General features: G+C 38.9%; 1 protein-coding gene across 13 annotated transcripts in view; it reads left to right on the top strand.

The window, feature by feature from the left end:
• ATP2B1 (ATPase plasma membrane Ca2+ transporting 1) overlaps positions 1-19,274 on the top strand; it is a 65,992-nt gene that overhangs the window by 29,987 nt on the left and 16,731 nt on the right. For all 13 annotated transcript variants that reach the window (XM_061454625.1, XM_061454627.1, XM_061454623.1 and 10 more), the window contains 10 exons: positions 191-608; positions 5,395-5,592; positions 6,449-6,703; positions 6,784-6,909; positions 7,904-8,047; positions 10,912-10,950; positions 11,981-12,142; positions 13,727-13,941; positions 15,099-15,341; positions 17,997-18,238. In XM_061454625.1, coding sequence (XP_061310609.1) covers positions 404-608; positions 5,395-5,592; positions 6,449-6,703; positions 6,784-6,909; positions 7,904-8,047; positions 10,912-10,950; positions 11,981-12,142; positions 13,727-13,941; positions 15,099-15,341; positions 17,997-18,238 — 1,829 coding nt within the window. In that variant the 5' untranslated portion in view covers positions 191-403. The remainder of the gene's footprint in view (positions 1-190; positions 609-5,394; positions 5,593-6,448; positions 6,704-6,783; positions 6,910-7,903; positions 8,048-10,911; positions 10,951-11,980; positions 12,143-13,726; positions 13,942-15,098; positions 15,342-17,996; positions 18,239-19,274) is intronic.

Raw genomic sequence — 19,274 nt, forward strand, 5'->3', positions numbered from 1 at the left:
TGGGAAACATCCATTTTATGCCTTGTCACTCTTCATAGCTGGATGCTAACTAAAAATGTTATAGGAAATATGAAGAAATTGTCTTAGGCAGCAATTTGTTCCATAACTTCAATGTGAAGAGGAGGGTTGTGTTACGATGTATTTCAGAATAGCTGTTCTGTAACTAAATGTATATTTATTCTTTCCCTAGACTGTACATGCCATTTGGCTTGGGGAACAGAATGCGCCATGGGACAACCTCAAAGATATCTCTCCAGACGGGGTCTCTTACTTGGGTGATGTGTCTGCTCTCCTGACTTGTCTTCATACCCAAAGGATTTATTTTCCTTTTGGAAATATTTTAAGTTGAAATCTTGTTCCTTACTGGCAACTGTCTACGTCTACACTAAAGACTGTACGCATCATGGGTGATATGGCAAACAACTCGGTTGCATATAGTGGCGTAAAAAACGCTGTAAAAGAAGCTAATCATGGAGATTTTGGAGTTACTCTTGCAGAGCTCCGTTCTCTCATGGAACTTCGGGCTGCAGATGCACTGCATAAAATACAGGAATGCTATGGAGATGTACATGGCATCTGTACAAAATTGAAAACTTCACCAAATGAAGGTAAGTCAGTTTTAACACTTGCTGAGGAAACTCCATTTAGGAAAAACCTCAGTGAAGCAAACACTTAATTCTTTAATATAGCAAAGTTTATGATACTGCTTCTTACTCAAGGCAGAGAGGTATTCAGTGGTAATAAGCAAGCAGGAGTTTTTTCAGTTAGTCTGAACTGCAGGTGAGATGTTTGATTAGCGATGAAGTTCCACTTTAGAATAAAGTTTATTGATGTAGGCATCCGCATATGAAATATAAATGCAACACAGCAATGTTTAACTTGCTGCAAAAGTGTAAGTTTTATGAATAGCTCATATGACCTATAGTTCATAGTTCGCCCCATGCTGTCATAGAACACAGATTTTAATAGTCTAGTTCAGGGCTTATTAATGCTTCTGTGTTGCTACCTAGTTTTTGTATTCCCTAATGCAACAATTTTTAAAACTGATGACATCTCTTTTCTGTTTGTACTACACTGGATTCTTGATGACATTTTCTAGTTTTTAAATCTACATTATTCTTTTAGATTTCATTTGATCTGTGCAAAATATTGATGCAACTTTAGGCACTGAGAGGTACTGTCGCTATTACTAGAAAGTTTGCAAAGTGATCACATACTCCTTTTGTCTAGAAATAAGCATCTTTAAGGAAGTCTTTGTCGTGTTAGACTTGATAGCATTCTATGAAGTGTGGCTACCTGATGCTTTTGCTTCTATGCAGTTATTATTCCAAGGTATATGTAGAGAAGGAAATAAACCTATCAAGTCTCCTTCCTGAGAGCTTTACAGAAGTTTGCTTTAAGATGTGTCTCTCTCTCACTACTGTCTTCTAGTGTAAATGAAGGCTATGAGCTTATATTTGTGAAAGATGCAAGTCCTATTGCTTAAAATATCTAAACAGTAGTATCCTGTACAAATGTTTTTAATGTTTCTTAACCTAATAGTAGCTCAGTGTGAAATCCTGCTGTTGGTAGTGAGTGAGAAGTACCAGAATCAGGATTTGGGTAAATTAGGATATCTCAGCATTTAAGGTCTCACATAGCTTTTAACCAGTGTTGGTGGCAGTAAAGTACCTGCTATTGTAATCCTGGAGAGCTGTTGGTTTCTGTTCTTCAGAAATGCTAGGGAAAGCATTTGGAAGGGTTTGTCTCCTTGGATCAAGAACAACCTACTAATCGGTTATCTCTGGGTGCCTTTGCATTTAGTATGTTTTGGTTTGAACTGCTTTTGAAGCCAGACTCCAGTAATTATTTCAGTACGTGAACTTGGTTCCTCTTACCAAAACAAAAGTTGCCAGCTCTCATGCCCGACTTGCCAGTGAATGGGAGTAGACCAGTTACAGGCTGAAGAAGTCTGTAAAATGTGAGGTGTGCAAATGTCTGTTCCTCAGTATCAACAGACTTGTGAAATTTAGGGTGAGTGTGTGAAAAAAAGCTGCACACAAGCAGTGTAACACTTCTTAGTTTGGGGCAGCAATCTCTCTTTACCCTGTTAACCTGTTGCATAGCTTTGAAAGACAGTTTCCTTTCAGTGAAGAGGGTCCACAGTTTTTATAGTTGGAAACAGAGAGTTGAATCCTATTTTACAGTCATCTGTAATGATGCACTAAGCACCAAATACCTGGCATATGGCAGGATTCACTTTATATGATGTAACAAGCAGGTTAAAACATGGGAAAATGAGCATCTGCTGACATCTACTAAAACTGGAAAGGGTTAGATGCCCTTTCCTGCAGATTGATTCTGCTGTACAGAGGACCGGGTGATCAAGGCCTTTCCCTTTCAAAAGGATTTGACATTTAGTTTTATTGTACTGCAATCAGTTAAACACAATCACTAACTTGATAAAAGGGTGCCATCATTTTTTTGAAGTTTAAGAGCAGCTCGAATGTGCAGCAGGACCTCAACAGTTGAATGTGATAATTAGCTCAGAAAAGGTTAAGTAAGATAAGTTAGATCAGTGTCCTCTATAAAGGTGTCATTTTGGCTGTAAATCACTACATGAAACTTTAAAGAGCCAGCCTTTCTGTAAAGCTATCTGCTATAAATTTCTTGGAGGTAGTACAGGAGAGCTCTTGTGAAAGTAGAACTAGGTCTCTTGTCAAGTTCAAGTTGTAAGGGTAGGGATGGAGACCTTCTAATGAAGAAAAACTAGGAAAGATTCATGCAGAAAACTGTTAAGAGTAGTTGTAGCTCTCTAAAATCTCATGGGTATACCTACCAAAACCCTATGATACTTCCTCCTATTTAGAAGGGGGATTTTTTATTATATGAAAGTTTGACCTTTGTAATTATCAGTGATTCACAGTGAAAGTACAGGTAGTTCTAAAATGGTACAGTGAATGAGTTCAGCTTGCATAATTACTTGAATTAATTGCTTTGAAGTTACTGAACAATGTAAGTCAATGTCTGTTTTCAGGCAAAATGTGGATCAGACCTGCCTGGTTTGAAATGAGGAATGAAATCTGTCCTTTACCTTTTAGTATTACTAAAAACAGACACTGTGAGCAGGCTTAGCTGCTTAGTATTTGATGTTTACTGTGTCCTTATATGTGTGCAAACGTGAATAAATGAATGTCTGACATCTGTAGTAGTAAAAGTCCTTGGGTTCTGGAGAGATGGGCCACAGGTCAACGTAAGTTTGGTTTTCTAGTAACTATTACGTCTAGATTTCTAATAAAATTTGCATATGAATCTTTACTTATTCACTTGACCAATATTTTTCAACTTAATACCAAATAACATAAATTAGCCTAATTCAGATACATAATGAACAATATAATGGCAGTAATGTCAGCCTCAGGAGTATAAATGATGAACTACGAAAGTGCCAGCTGTGTGGCAGATGTATCAGGTTTGGTACTGGTGCATGGTGTATTATGGAGAATACTAAAAATACAAAAGCTTCTTGTCTTTGCTGGGCTTATTTGCTAATCTTCACTAAGTGGTTCTTGACAGTAGCTTGGCTTTTTATGTATACATAATAAATATATATATGTACATACATATACCATTGCTGTACACTTCTGGTATTTTGCATCCTTTCACAGGATGCACCCTGTGAAAGCAAGAAGAAAGTGGTGCTGCTGATGTTATGTAAATAATCTTCCAAACTTTGCCATTCTGAAAGGAAGAGAGAAACGGTATCTATTGCAAAATAGCAATATGGTCCAGCATTTTGGATTGGCCAAGCTGTTCTGAGTTTCTCTAGATCCTCTTGTGTAGCTTGATTTTTGAAAATGGTCTTGCAGCTTTGAATTGAGTGAAAGTAAGCACCTCAAAGCTTGAACTTCAAGAAGTACAGTCTTAGAGATAACAAGTAAAATTACTCCTTTGTGTTAAACCTCCAAAGCAATGAATTCAAGGTAAATCTAAGAGTGTTAGAATAATTTATTATCTACACTAAGTATGCTTAATTTCACTTCTGAAAAGATCTGCATGTAATATTTTGCCTTTCAGTTAAGTGATTCCGTAGCAATTGTTAGCATTTAAAACCGAGCTTTGCAGTTCAGTGTCTTGAAATAACATCTGACAGTTCTAGGAAATGCATGTTAAGAGGTGTTAAATACCCCGCTTATGAAAGGCAGTTGCAGTGGTCACTGTTCTTATTGGTTACCTAGCATGTTTGCAGTGTCTTTATCACTAAGCAGATAGGTTAACTACTAAAAAACTGCTACTATAAAAACTGCTGTCTTCAAGAAGGTGCTTATCGTAACCTTGGAGGCGTTAAGGTTGAAGCATCCAGACCTTCGCTCTGAACATGGCTGGATGTTTGGCCACTTTGCTTTGAAAAATCAGCTATTGACTTAAATTCTGAGTGGTGGTTTAGGCAGCAGGAAAATGTTGAAGGAATAAAGAGGAGGTATACTTACAGAAGGTCTTGGGTGCATGACCTTGCACTGAATATACTTTGTATTTCTTTTTTTTTTAAGGACTTTGCTAATTCTTGAAGCTTGCTGTGCCTTTTAGTGAAGGCCACTTGCTCACTCGCTCGCTCGCTCACTCTTGCCTGCTAATGTACCTTAAAGATGGTACAAGAGTTGAGACAGAAGAGAGGACTCAAATATGCCACATAAGAAATAAGATGGTTATAAAACTGAGGGGGCAGACCCTGCACGGTGCTAAATGTGGGCTGTCTCTGTGTGAGAGGAGATAAAAAGTGAAGCTTCAGAAAAGCAAACAATTCCTGTCCTGGCAGAAGCAACGTCCTTAAGTGGCTGCTTCTCTCCACATGGTGCCTGGAGAGCTTCACCAGCTCATAGTTGGTAGAATTTTCTGTAATAATTAAATAATACTTATTTATCATATTTATGGTATTTTTATTAATTACATTAAATATTTCATTATAATGCTACATTAATTGTAGGATCCTAGGATGTTATCTCTGAATACAGAATCCCTGCAGTGGGAACCAGAGCTGACTTCACAGTTTGTGTTCTTGCTAAAGCTGCATGGTGGTGCTCAGTCTCAGTAGTAGTAACTCTACTAATGATCTTGTCTTGCAAATTTGTTTACTTGCTAGGAAGGTATGTCTGTTAACTATTACCTTGTTGCTATGTCGTAGCAAGTGCAAGTAGGTAGGCTATCAACTTACTTCATATTGGCAAAGTGTGAATTATAAAATATAGCTGGTTTTCTGTAGTGACTCTGATTTAAGGATAATACTGGCATGGCTTTTCAGCATTGTTGCTGAGTTACAGAGTGGGACTTCACCCCATAAATGGGAAACCTCAGTCACTTCTAATGTGAGGGTGAAATGCAAGTAAACGTCACTAACTTTGTCTTGTTATTGAATAGGTTTAAGTGGAAATCCAGCAGATATAGAAAGGAGAGAAGCAGTTTTTGGGAAGAACTTTATACCTCCTAAAAAGCCAAAAACATTTCTTCAGTTAGTATGGGAAGCACTACAGGACGTGACACTAATTATATTAGAAATTGCAGCTGTAGTATCCTTGGGCCTTTCTTTTTACCAGCCTCCAGGAGGAAATGAATCATGTAAGTAAACCTTTTAAAAAGTAGATGTGTACCTGTATTATACTACTCACTTTTCTCATCCAGCATGCCTATACTATAAATCTGGTGGGAGACCGTAAGTCAGGGAAAAAGCAACCTATTGTTCCTTATTGAGAGACTGCTACTAAAAGTCTAGCTTACTGTAGAAAGGCAACATGAGATTTCTCTGGTCATGATCTGGTATCATTCTGACCAAAATAATGCCAAGGTGAAGTTCAAGCAGTACAAACAAGGACTTGTCTTAAATCCAGCCATGTTTCTGTGCAAGTGTTTTTTTAGCTTTGCCTCAAATATTTAAGCAATTTGTAATTTGTGGTCATGTGCTTTCTTTGAGGAGTCAGCAAGTCTTAAATTTTCCTTGATTTGCAATATGACACTGGTAACTTTCTAATTTAGGAATTGAAGCTATATTTATACTTCTAAACGGAAAATGTAGGGATCTGGCCTTCATTGAACTGAATTTTTGCAGTGATATCTGGCTTGCTAAGATAAAGGTGAAGGGGGAAATGCGAAAGCAGAGGGTTGTTAACTAATTGACTAGCACGACATTCTCATGCCATCATTTAACAAGTTAATAAAGACAAGTAACTTTCTGTATCAACTTCTCTTATATTCAGAGAAGCAGGGATGTAAATTCTAAGCAGTTTAACTTCCTTGAACTGCTCTAGCTTTCAGGTTATTTAGCTTCTTTGTGTGTTATAAAGGTAAAATTGTGAAGAAGGCTAGCATGGAAAATGTTTAGCAACAAATAGTAGTTTCTTCTTCTTGACAAAACTTTATTGTTGTTGAAATAATTATCTGTGTGAACTTTCTTAAATCTAAAACCTGTTTTCTACAGTATGTGGATCAGTAAATGTTGGTGAAGAAGAGGACGAATCTGAAACAGGTTGGATTGAAGGAGCAGCAATCCTCCTATCTGTAGTTTGTGTGGTATTAGTAACAGCTTTCAATGACTGGAGTAAAGAGAAACAATTTCGGGGATTGCAGAGCCGTATTGAACAAGAACAGAAATTCACAGTCATCAGAGGTGGCCAAGTCATCCAAATACCAGTAGCTGACATAATTGTTGGAGATATTGCACAAGTGAAATATGGTAAACATATTTTAAAAGTTGAACTTTCTTTTATTTTCAAAAAAGGAACTGCATTCAACATACCCAGTGATCTCTTGTAGGTGATCTCTTACCGGCTGATGGTGTACTCATTCAAGGAAACGACCTTAAAATTGATGAAAGCTCACTGACTGGAGAATCTGATCATGTTAAGAAATCCCTGGACAGAGATCCTATGCTGCTTTCAGGTGTGTGGCATTTGGCTGTTCTTCAAGAAAGTGATTTGTTTGTGGGGGTAAACTGGTTATTTAAAATGTTGAGGTATACAAAAATAGTGTTTTGTCAGAGTGAGTAGATTCTTAAGCAACTACACAAAATGTTTGTCAGTTTTATGGTTTCCTCTTACAGATAGTTTTGGCAATTAAAGCTCCAGGAGAGCATGGTGTTATATGCGCACATCTTACATTTGTCAGCGCGAAGTTTGGGAGCTCATTTCCATTGTGCTTTGCTTCTCCCTGTGGAGAAGGACTTCGGGGTGTTGGTCAATGAGAAAATGAACATGAGCCGGCAGTGTGTGCCCGCAGCCCAGAAAGCCAACTGTATCCTGGGCTGCATCAAAAGGAGCGTGACCAGCAGGTCGAAGGAGGTGACCCTGCCCCTCTACTCTGCTCTCATGAGACCTCACCTGGAGTATTGTGTGCAGTTCTGGTGTCCTCAACGTAAAAAGGACATGGAACTGTTGGAACAAGTCCAGAGGAGGGCCACGAGGCCGATCGGGGGCTGGAGCACCTCCCGTATGGAGATAAGCTGAGAAAGTTGGGGCTGTTCAGCCTGGAGAAGAGAAGGCTGCATGGAGACCTCATAGCAGCCTTCCAGTGTCTGAAGGGGGGATATAGGGATGCTGGGGATGGACTCTTCATTAGGGTCTTTAGTGATAGGACAAGGGGTAACAGGTTAAAACTTAAACAGGGGAAGTTTAGATTGGATATAAGGAAAAATTCTTTACTGTGAGGATGGTGAGGCACTGGAATGGATTGCCCAGGGAGGTTGTGAATGCTCCATCCCTGGCGGTGTTCAAGGCCAGACTGGACAGAGCCTTGGGTGAGATGGTTTAGTGTGAGGTGTCCCTGCCCATGGCAGGGGGGCTGGAACTAGATGATCTTAAGGTTCTTTCCAACCCTAACTATTCTATGATTCTGTAACTGCTTAAGTCTCAATGGAAAATGTGATTCAATCTTTCAGGCACACACGTGATGGAAGGCTCTGGAAGAATGGTAGTAACTGCTGTAGGTGTGAACTCTCAGACTGGAATCATCTTTACCTTACTTGGGGCTGGAGGAGATGAAGAAGAGAAGGAGAAGGAAAAAGAGAAGAAGGACAAGAAAAGTAGGCATAATCATCTTGGATTCCTGGGGAGGGAGGGATGAACTCCTGAATGCTACTGGATGAAAGCATATTCTCGTCATCTGGAGACAGAAATCTTTTTCTAAGCCTTATACTTTCAGTGAGTTTCACTGAAAGAAAACTCTGGTCCCGTGACCTGAGAGTACGCTACTACTAATAGCTTTTGTCGTGGATTTTTAATCAAACTCCAGATCTCATTGAGCAATTAAAGGTTAGAACTCTTGACCAGCCATACCATCTATAAATTGTTAAACTGCCATCTTCCGTAATTTAATGGTATACAATGTGAAGTGCATTCATGTCTAATAATAGCAAATACCTGTTTGTGGCAAACAGGTTATTACCAATAATACCACTGAAGTATCTCATTTTGCTTTTGGCAGATAGAAAATGTCCTTTATAGTGAGCTCTTCTATGATAATCATAGAATCACAAAGTGGTGAAGGGGAAAGTTTGTATCATTGTTATTGATGAGTTTATGGATATCTTAAGTATATATGACTGATTTTGATAAAGATGAGCTGCCTCTGCTGCTCCTTTTCTTCGAGTGCTGAAACTCTGAATGCAACTCAGAGCTCAGGCAAATCTCTAGTTGCACTTTTCTGTAAACTTAATTTTTGGTGGGATGAGGGCCTTCTGTAAAGTGTGAAATGGGCTATCTTCCTTCTTCTGAAGGACGTACTTAGTAGCTGGAATTGTAAGGTCACTTATCTAAACTACAGCCTTTATCCGGAAAATCAAAGGTCTAGAAATGTCAGTCATGTTTTAATACTAGCTTTCATAAGGCATGTTTAGGACTAAGCTGCACCACAACAGAAATTTTCTTAGCTGTTGTGAAATCTACTGGATGGGACTGAACCTGAGGATTTTGGCAAAAAAAAATAGACTTTTTCATCAGAAGAATATGAAACAGTAATAAAAAGCAGTACGGAAATGTGCTTAGGAATGTTGATAGCCTTCAAACTAAAAAGGCAATTGTTGAAATGTGTGCTCTGCGCAGAAATTGGGATTGAACTGTGCTTTTTGTTCTGTCCTAATCCACAAACAGTTTACAGTTCTGACCCTTCTTGAAAACTAAGGTAGTAAGCTTCATCAGAAGTAAGTTACAAGAGTTGTTACAAGAATTGGAAGTTCAAAGTTAGTTTGAAGCTCAGGCACGGTAGTGAAGATAAACACTTCCAGGGATTAGTGGGGAACTGTTTCCATCCTTTGCTCTTTCCCTTACAGAGGAAGAAGGAAGCAAGCAACACTACCAGCTGCTACAGGGGATATGCAGAAGATTATAGGTTTTATTATTATTCTGGCAGCATTTCTTATTTAGGAGCAGTATTTTTGACAAGTAGTGTTTTGGTGTAACTTAGGGCCTGAACGTTTAAGGGGCTCTTTTTTGCCTCCCAAGACACACAACTTCCTCCTTCCTTTAAGTTAGGTGCCTAATAAGATTCTCCTTGGTAGAACTCAGGTTAAACTCAATTAGCTTCTCTGCCAATGTTAAGGAGATTAAAGTGGCTATTTTCAGATGGCTGTGTATGTCTTGGTTCAGAATGAAAGCACAAGGAGTTAGAAGTAACTCAAGTGTAGAATTTTGCTCTTATAAGAGGGAGAGGGGAAATAGGAAAGAATAAATACTAAATTAGGATACAATGATGACTTCTTGAGTCTGAAGTGGCTTCTTTTCTACTTTCTATAGAAAGTGAACGTGCTTTTTTTCCCCTCCTCAGCTGTTCTGTGTATAGCAATCAGACTATGTCTAAAGCAATAATACAGTGGAGGTATTAAATGCCATTCCAGACAGGCTGCTTGATATTTTGATTTTCTTCTACCTGAGTGCTCTTACACATTTCAGTCTATGTAACTTAAGGCTGAAGACTTAATGAATTGCCAGTGTTACCAAAAAATTCTGGGTTTTTTTCCCCAAGTTCCTCAATTCTGTGCTTTCATTTCAGGTTATTACAGATAGTTACTATAGCCCTTGCTTCCTCTATTTAAGAGGAATGTTTTTTGTCACTTGCCAAGGTAGTACCTAAACCTTTTTCCTTCAAAACCCAAATAAAAAAAGGTAGTGTCTGTTCTATCTTTCCCCTTCTTTACCCCATAAGCTACACACAATGTGTCAGTCTTCTAGTTACTTTTAATGTTTCGTCCATTATTTTCTTCTATTATTTCACTGTCCTTCTTTCTGGTCTCTTGAACAACATGTCTGAAGAGAGTTAGGAGGGATATTATGAATGCGAACTGTTCTCTTAGTGGTGTAATGTTGGTATGTTGCCTATAGATTATGTTCATGCTTGCGTAAATAGGGTTACCACAGATCCAGTAATCCGGTGCTGTGCCTCCATTAAGCTTTGGTGTGGATTTATAAATATTTTATACTACAGTAGATTCTACAGTGTTGAACAAAGCACTGCTTCTGGAAATGAGATTCTGCAGTTTGTTTACAGCAGTAGTCAGATGAAGTTGCCAAATGTTGGAGGAACAGAGAGCAAGACTGAGGCCACCAGAATCACCTTAGTGTCACCATTTTTTACCCGGGAAAAATGCTTATGCAAGCCTTTTAAAAGCTTTTCTCACAAGTAATAAATGTCTGTTACAGTAATGTGTGCAAGCTTAACTATGGTAGCATAACTCTGCAGCAGTCTTTTATGGAAAAAGTAAAAAAAAAAGTCCTGATGCAAACTGTTTCTGTGAGTTGACATCTGCTTTTAAAGCTTCAGTTATATGATCCCTCTGTCTCACATAACTGCTTGTTTCAGCATATGGTAATGTATGCATTATATATAAATATAAATACTGAAATGAACTCTGCAGAGCCAGTTTAAGCCGCAGCTTGTTTCCCTCTCCAACAGGTAAAAAGCAAGATGGAGCTGTTGAAAACCGTAACAAAGGTAAATGCAGATTCTCTGATCCTTTCTTGCAAGTCCCTATTTTCTGAGTGTTTGTAATAACGAATACATACTTTCCTAAGCAAATGAATATTTAAATCCAAAGTGCTTATGCTAAAGATGGCACAAGTTAATCTGTCCAAAGCATATGCTTAAATGAACATGGTGGTCTCAACATAGCTAGATACTACAAAAGTGAACTTTGCCATTGATTTTCAAGCTATCTTGTTGAGGTGAGTTACCCTTGGCTGGCTACCAGATACCCACCCAGCTGCTCTCTCACTCCTGCCTGCCTCAGCAGGACAAGGCAGAAAATAGGATGAAAATCCTGTGCGTTGATATGAGGACAGAGAGATACTTATTAATTATCTTCACAGGCAAAACATATTCAACTTGGGAGAGATTAATTTACTGCCAATTAAAAATAGAATAGGATGGTGGGAAACAAAAACATCTAAAACGGCTGCCCCTCTCTGCCTCCCCTTCCTTTCAGGCTCAACTTCACTCCCGATTACCTCTGAGGAGTGCAGGGGGATGGGGAACGGGGTTTTTTGGTCAGTTCATAGTGCTTGTCTCTGCCCCTTTGTCCTCACACTCTTCCCCTTCTTGATCACAGGGTCCTTCAAAAAGGACTATATCCTACTGGAACTTTTCCAGTTTGGGTTTTCACAGGCCACAGTTCCTGCCAGGAGCCTGCTCCATCATGGGCCTTTCACAGGCTGCAGCTTCTTTCAAGGCACATCCCCCTGCTCTGGCTTGGGGTCTTCTGTGGGCTGCAAGTGGAGATCTGCTCCACTGTGGTACTTGGTGGGCAGCAGGGGGACAGCCTGCTTCAACATGGTTTTATCCATGGGCTGCAGCTCCCCTGCTGCCAGCACCTGGGCACCTACAACCAATATACTTGTTTAAACATTCATGTGTAGTATGGTGTCTCTGGGTACAAGCTGCTACACAGTACTGGTGTTGGTAAGCTTTTTAAGTATCACTGATTTTGGGGGCTCCCCAAGTGGATAAACTTAACTTGATCTTCTAGCTAAAGCTCAGGATGGTGCAGCCATGGAAATGCAGCCACTGAAGAGTGAAGATGGTGGGGATGGAGACGAGAAAGACAAGAAGAGAGCAAATTTGCCAAAGAAAGAGAAGTCGGTTCTTCAAGGCAAACTTACAAAGCTTGCAGTTCAGATTGGCAAAGCAGGTATGATGTGTCATTAAGCTCCTTATGTTGATACCATGTGTTTGAATAAAATTGGAATGTGTGCAGTTTGTGAGGGGTTAACTGAAGTAGCTAGCCTTGACTGGTTTGATTATTTAAGTGCAAAATTCCAATACGTGCAAGTATGCCACTGAGCGAGGTGGTGGCTTCTCAGATTGTCATATGGATGGCTTTTATTTTTCCTTGATTTAAGTAGATTCAGGCCTTAGAGTGCCTGCTTCTGGAAGAGAAAATTCAAACTTCATAACATCGGACAACTGTAACCAAAGATCATTTTTAGATAAGGCATTTCTTGATGTACCTAGAGAACTATAAATTGAGCGAAGTCTGGAAAATGTAGTAGGGTCAACCAGGTTATCTCTAGTACTTCCAGAGGCTTAAATATTTCCACTTAAATGCCTTACAGTATGTAACACTTTTGGACTTTCTACTATCCTTTAGTTTATGTTACTCCTCAATCAGCTAGTATTCAGCTGTCTTCATAAACAGTTGCTTCTTGAAAGTAGGCTAAAGCAACAGTGAAGTTCAGTGTAAATTTTAGGCTATGTTATCTAGCATGTAGAGGTTTAATTAAAATATTTCAGGGTTTACTTTGACCCATGTAGAATTGTTGGAAGATTTAGGTTAGGGGCTTTAAGAAGTCTTGCAGCCCAGCCCACAGTTCAAAAAGGGCTGACTTCAGCATCTGTGTCAAAGTGTGAAAACAAAGCAATTAAGCTTTTAGCTTTAGCACTCTAGTTATGTATAGGAATGTTAATTTTTCAGGAAGACTTGTACTGACAAATGTGGGATAAAGCTTCCATGGTATGTTTAATGTGAAGTGTTGTTCTTATGACACTTCCCCCCCCCCCCCACTTTTCATAGGGCTTCTGTTTTCCTTTTTTGCTTTTTGACCCATTGTAACTCTCCACATACCCATAATGCTCATCTGCTTCATGCATGCCTTTTTCTGTCCTGCACACACTGAAGCACCTTTTTACAAAGAATCGACACTCTTCATACAGTGAATTCTGTTCCTTTATTCCAGCTAGATCCATTTTCCTTCACTGTTTTTATGTGGTGTCCTAAATGTGCTAGTAGCCGTTCTGGTTTGTCTTCCTAGTTATTCCCAGTTCACTGAACACTGCTTAGCTGCCATATTTAATCCCAGCTTCAGCAGGAAGCAGGGTGCAGACTGTCAGCAGCTTTCTCTACTGACTAATTCAGCAGTGCAGTCATTCAAGGTCTGCTGAATTATTTCAGTTCCTGTTCTGCTTAGGCAATTGACATTACATATTTGTCTGTCCTGATCATAATTAGATCTTTCACTTTTCAATTAAATGGATGGGGGGGGGAAGATACTGGAAGTTTCTAAGTGCGATGCATGAAGAAGTACTTGCATTGGAAGTTGGAACACCTTTGAGAACTACCTCAGTGTTTCCTGACTTGCCTGTTCAAAAATTACATAAAGTAATTACTTATTTAGCTCATATAAAGGCAGAAGTATTTGCACTTGACTTATCCACAGTCTGTATTGCCAGATATTTGAGATACTTTCTGACAACTGTTTATTCTCTTTTTAACAAGGTTTGTTGATGTCTGCAATTACAGTCATTATCCTTGTGTTATATTTTATAATTGATACCTTCTGGGTTCAGAAGAGACCTTGGCTTGCTGAATGTACACCAATTTATATTCAATATTTTGTGAAGTTCTTCATTATTGGAGTTACAGTCTTGGTGGTGGCAGTACCAGAAGGTCTTCCACTTGCAGTGACTATATCTCTGGCTTACTCTGTTAAGGTAAGTGCATAGATGTGGAACAGATTTTAAGGGTAGGTGGGTGTATTCATCCGCTGTAAATCTCAGTTTAGGTGTGGTGCACCACATACGTAACAGACTGGGGGAAGCTTTTCATGTTTCCCTGAACTGCATAAGTATTTTACTTAATGTCTGAATACACACTAACATGAACAGTGAGAAGTGGCAGGCTGCTGTCACCATCTAAAGATGAATGGGTTTAACTCACAATGCTGTAGCATTTGCTTATAATATATAATGTGTTAGAATTTGTAAATAACAAACTCTTCTGTAAAGCTGAACTTCTACCTAACTGATGTGTTAAGCGACTGCTACAAAAGTTTTCGGATTGATTTTCCTTGAGGATTGAATATTGTAGAATATGCAGCTTTCTGTTTATTTTGCAACATATTTTTTAATTCATGCTCTTTGTTCTCATTCTTATTGCTTCCTCATGCTGGGACCAGTTATTAATCTGAAAATCTAATTGTAAAGACATGGCTGTTTAGCCTATGTTCTAAAATTTAACTTGCAATACTAACTAGTAGTGGCCTTAGCATTTTATCATTTGAATACTGCCTCTTCAAGGTTAAAATACTATCCAAATCTGTTAAGTAAAGAATTTAAAGAGAGATTTTTGCCTGTGAAACTTACGTAGTTCTCACTATCTTAGCTGAAACATTGGGCTCCCAGTTTGTATTTGATTTCAAGTCTGACTTTAGCTTTTTGAAATATGTCACTTGATGTTCAGATAAGTCTGTGGCACAGCTTACTTGATCTTTCTCATAAGCAGAAAAATTATTTATTCATTTTGTTGTGTCTGGTAAAGCTCAGTCTGTACCTCTCCTCTATTTATAAATATCATCATAAGCTATTTGCTCATAACACAGTCTGAAAGGTATCAGTAGTCAGTGAGACATGCAGGTGTAAGGGATTAAGACTATTTATGAACCTTGTTCAAAATGAAGTTTATTGTGACGTAATAGAGTTAAAGGAATCCTGACTGACTGTGGCAGCTACAAATTCTTCTTCTGTAACATGCTAGGTGACTTAAAGGCTCAGTGTCTTTTGAAACTGCTGTGTAAGACTGGACACCCTAAATGAGAATATCTGAAATGTGAAGTAATGGTTATACCTGTTGACTGCTTTTATTTCCTTAGAAAATGATGAAAGATAATAACTTGGTGAGACATCTGGATGCATGTGAAACAATGGGCAATGCAACAGCTATTTGCTCAGATAAAACAGGAACATTGACCATGAACAGAATGACAGTGGTCCAAGCCTACATCAATGAAAAACATTATAAAAAAATTCCAGAACCAGAAGCTATTCCAGAGAAAACCATGGCTTACCTTGTGACAGGAATTTCAGTTAATTGTGCTTATACTTCCAAAATACTGGTAAGTGGATGTCCATTCAGTGGCAAACAATGATAGGACAAGGGGTAATGGGTACAAACTGGAACACAAGAGGTTCCACTTAAACTTGAGAAGAAACTTCTTCTCAGTGAGGGTGACGGAACACTGGAACAGGCTGCCCAGGGAGGTTGTGGAGTCTCCTTCCCTGGAGACATTCAAAACCCGCCTGGACGCATTCCTGTGTAACATTATCTAGGTGTTCCTGCTCCGGCAGGGGGATTGGACTAGATGATCTTTCGAGGTCCCTTCCAATCTCTAACATACTGTGATACTGTGTGATACTGTGATTCTAATCAAGGTAAAAAAACTTCCTCAAAATTTCCACATTGTCTGGTGGCCCACATGGTGGTAGTCAGCTAAGTGTGTGTGACAAAATGCAGCATATAGGGTATTTTATACATGCTGTAGATTGCTCAGGCATTCGAGTGTAAACTGCAAAAATAGCTTATTTCAGTTAGAACTGATAGTTCAAACATACAATCTCAGGAAGACAACTGCAAGATCACAGTTGTATCTAAATTTGTTTTTATAAGTGGGGCTGTTAATTTACTTGAAGAACATCTTGGCTGGGTTTGAGTGCTACTCCAAAGTAAGCGTGTAAGAGGAGCATAACATCAGCTAGAATCAGGGAAAATGCAGGTACAGATAAGGATAATAATGGATTTTTATTCCAAGTGCTGTTGTATGTGTTTGTAGGCTTTAGAATTGTAACATCTTTGCTCATACCTTGTTTGAGACTTGCAAAATATTTTGGAATGAAAAGAATAATGGACCATTACACATTTTAAATACTGGACTAGTTAGCACTTAATTGCATCATTTTCTGAAGCTACATAGCTTCCTTGCTGTAGTTATTCCAATGTGTTGCATAACTTGTATTCTTTTAGGCAGGAAAAATAACTAGTAATTAGCTTTAAGGAATAAATTAGCACTTCAAGGTTTAGTAGAAGTCTACACTCTTAGTGCTTTGTGTAAGAATAGCGGTAAAACCCTAGTCCAAAAGCCACTTTTCAGCCAGTCTGGACCTCTGCAAGAATTTCAGTAGCAGTACTTAAGGTGGCACATCAAGATTGCCAGCACTGATTCCTGTGAAAAAAGACTGTAATACTGCTAATGGTTTATAGCATGTGAGGAGTTTCGCAGTCTTAATTTTCTAAAGATTTTTATATAGAAATTAAAAAAATAAATAGCTGCATGTAAACTGACCAGGCCCCTTAATTTTAATCAAATGACACCCAAGGCAGTCATTGTTAGTCTGTTTCACAGAATCACAAACAGCTAAAAGAAATCTCTTGAGATCCTCTGGTCCAACCCCCCTGCTCAAAGCAGGGTCAGCCAGAACACATTGCTGAGGGCTGTGTTCAGTCAGGTTTCAAGAATCTCAAAGGATGGAGACTCTGAAACCTCCGGGCAGCCTGGTCATGTGTTTGACCACCCTTAGAGTAAAAAGGTGTTTCCTTATTTTCAAATGGAATTTCAAGAGTTTCACTTTGCAGCTGCTGCCTGTTGTCCTTTCACTGTGCATCAGTAAGAAACCTGGCTTTGGTAGTCTTTACCATTGCTCCACCTGCCTGCCCCATTCAGGCATTTAATATGTCCTGATAAGTTTCTCCCCCAGAGCCTTCTCCAGGCTGAACAGTCCCAGCTGTCTGCCACTCCTCACATGTCAAGTGCTCCAGTCCTTATACGTCTTTGTGGCCCATGGCTGACTTGCTTCTGGATGTCCATGTCTCTTTTACTGGCAAGCTTAGAACTGGACATCTTAAACTGCACATTAAAGTGAACATTTTGAAAGTGTGAGCATTCAGTACAGCCAAATCCAAGATGTTGCAGCTCTGAAAAATAAAAATGGATCACTCACGATTAATACGGTTCAGCTCTAGCTGCTTGAGGCATGTGAGGCTGACTAAGTGTTTCTGCAGGTTTTTGCTACAAACTGCACTGCAATGTTACAGCTATATAGGTTCAGAAATAACTTGAGAGAAATTTTTGCGCATTACTTACAGCAGTAGTATGTGCATATTTCACACTGCTGAGGTAAGAAACTTGTTCTGGCAGTAAAGGGCTGGAAACTTGTTTCTGAACTCTTTCCACTTAAGTAGGCCATAGCCTGGAGAACAGAACTTGTAGTGAGACTTAAGAAGCTTAAAGACTTAGGTTTTTCGGTGGAGGGCTAACAGGTGAGGTGACTGCAGTCTTAAGTCATTGAGGAAGCGTTATTACGGGACAGGACACTTAATTTAGCAGAAATAATGCTAATTTAAGTAAAGTTATATACATTTTTTTAAAATGTGAAGTAGTTATTTAGGGACTACACTCGATCAGAATTGGATCATTTCAAGTAATAGAAAATACCTTTTAGAAATACCATGTTACAATTTGATACAAACTGAATGAGTGATTTTTAAGCCTTGAGAAAGGGACTGAAAGATCCTAAACAGGTACAGAAGTTACCTATAAAAGCCAGCAGTGTGACTTTGACTCGTGAGTCATGAATTTATAGAGTAAGCACTGTGAAAGTGAAACTTCCCCATCCCAGAGTTAAGCTTGGCCTTGACTTCTTTTTTTCTAAATGCTGTACTTCAGTGGTTCATAAGTTAACCTCCTAATCAGTGAAGGTTCTTGTTGTTCTTGCAGCCTCCTGAAAAAGAAGGTGGCCTACCACGTCATGTTGGAAATAAAACTGAATGTGCCTTGCTGGGATTGCTCTTGGATTTAAAGCGTGATTATCAGGATGTAAGAAATGAGATACCAGAAGAGGATTTGTACAAAGTGTACACCTTCAACTCTGTTAGAAAGTCTATGAGTACTGTCTTAAAAAACTCTGATGGCAGTTTCCGGATATTCAGTAAAGGTGCCTCTGAGATAGTTCTTAAAAAGTAAGAACAACTATTGTAATTCAGCACATAAATTTGGCTAAATGTTCTGATAAGTGAGGAGACTGAAGTGCTAAACAACATTGTGCTATAGCCTGTGAAATACTTCTGTTGCCCTACTTGCAAACAAGTGCAGCAGTCCTGTACCTTTCTGACTGCAGCTGGCTTCTCGGCTTGTCTCCTTCAATTGTTTGACTTTCTACAGCAAGAAAGGCAATTAGCGTTTAAGTTACTTTAATTTTAACACCCCAGCCCTGCTCCCCCCAAAATGAGCTGGTTGTGGTTAATTTGTGAACTCTCTTAGAAGAAAGTATCTATGAAGGGATCAGTTCTGCAGGTAAACTATTCAAGTTTTAGGTGTGGTTGGTCAAAATGCTCACTCATCTTCCAGTAAAGTCCCAGCAGCTACTATGCCTAGATTCCAGGAAGCGCTTGTGCCTTTGATTGCTTTTAGCTTCAAAAGACTGTGCAGGTTGATGTCCAAGTTGGTCATTTTAAAAGGTGGCTTAACTTGGCCAATGGAAAAACTTGAGTTTTTTTTTAATGTGACAAAGCAAATTGCTTCTTTATCCATCTGCCCATCTATAGAGGATTTATTAGTATGAGATAAGACTGTTACTGAGAGATTAGTCACCACTGGGACAAACCTTTAGGTGTAAAGAATGCTGTGTTAAGTCCTAATTAGACAAGAAGGGAAGTCAAGCGTGTATGCATCATGTTCTCTAGGAACAGCAGTGGTAGCCAGTCTGGTTTTGGTTCTGAAATCACATTGTTTCTAGTCCAAGTAGCACATACATAGTATCTGTTCAGTTTACCTTTTTGCTTGCTACTAGACCCCCAAATAATTATCTAGGAAAGTACTAATACGCTAAAGGAAAAATCCAAAATCTTCCTTCTCCTCAATTTAGTATTGTCGGTCTGTAAAGGACTCTTGTTCCTTTTGATACAGAACTTAGAAGTAATTTTTTTCATAGCAAGGTTTAAGTCTCATCAGTGAATAAGTAAGTATGCCTATATTTGCATCTATCTTCAGAAGTAT

This window comes from Pezoporus flaviventris, unplaced genomic scaffold (assembly GCF_033815535.1).
Source record: "Pezoporus flaviventris isolate CSIRO_AGI_PZ_B2104156 unplaced genomic scaffold, CSIRO_AGI_Pfla_v1 ptg000016l, whole genome shotgun sequence".
Taxonomy (NCBI): domain Eukaryota; kingdom Metazoa; phylum Chordata; class Aves; order Psittaciformes; family Psittacidae; genus Pezoporus; species Pezoporus flaviventris.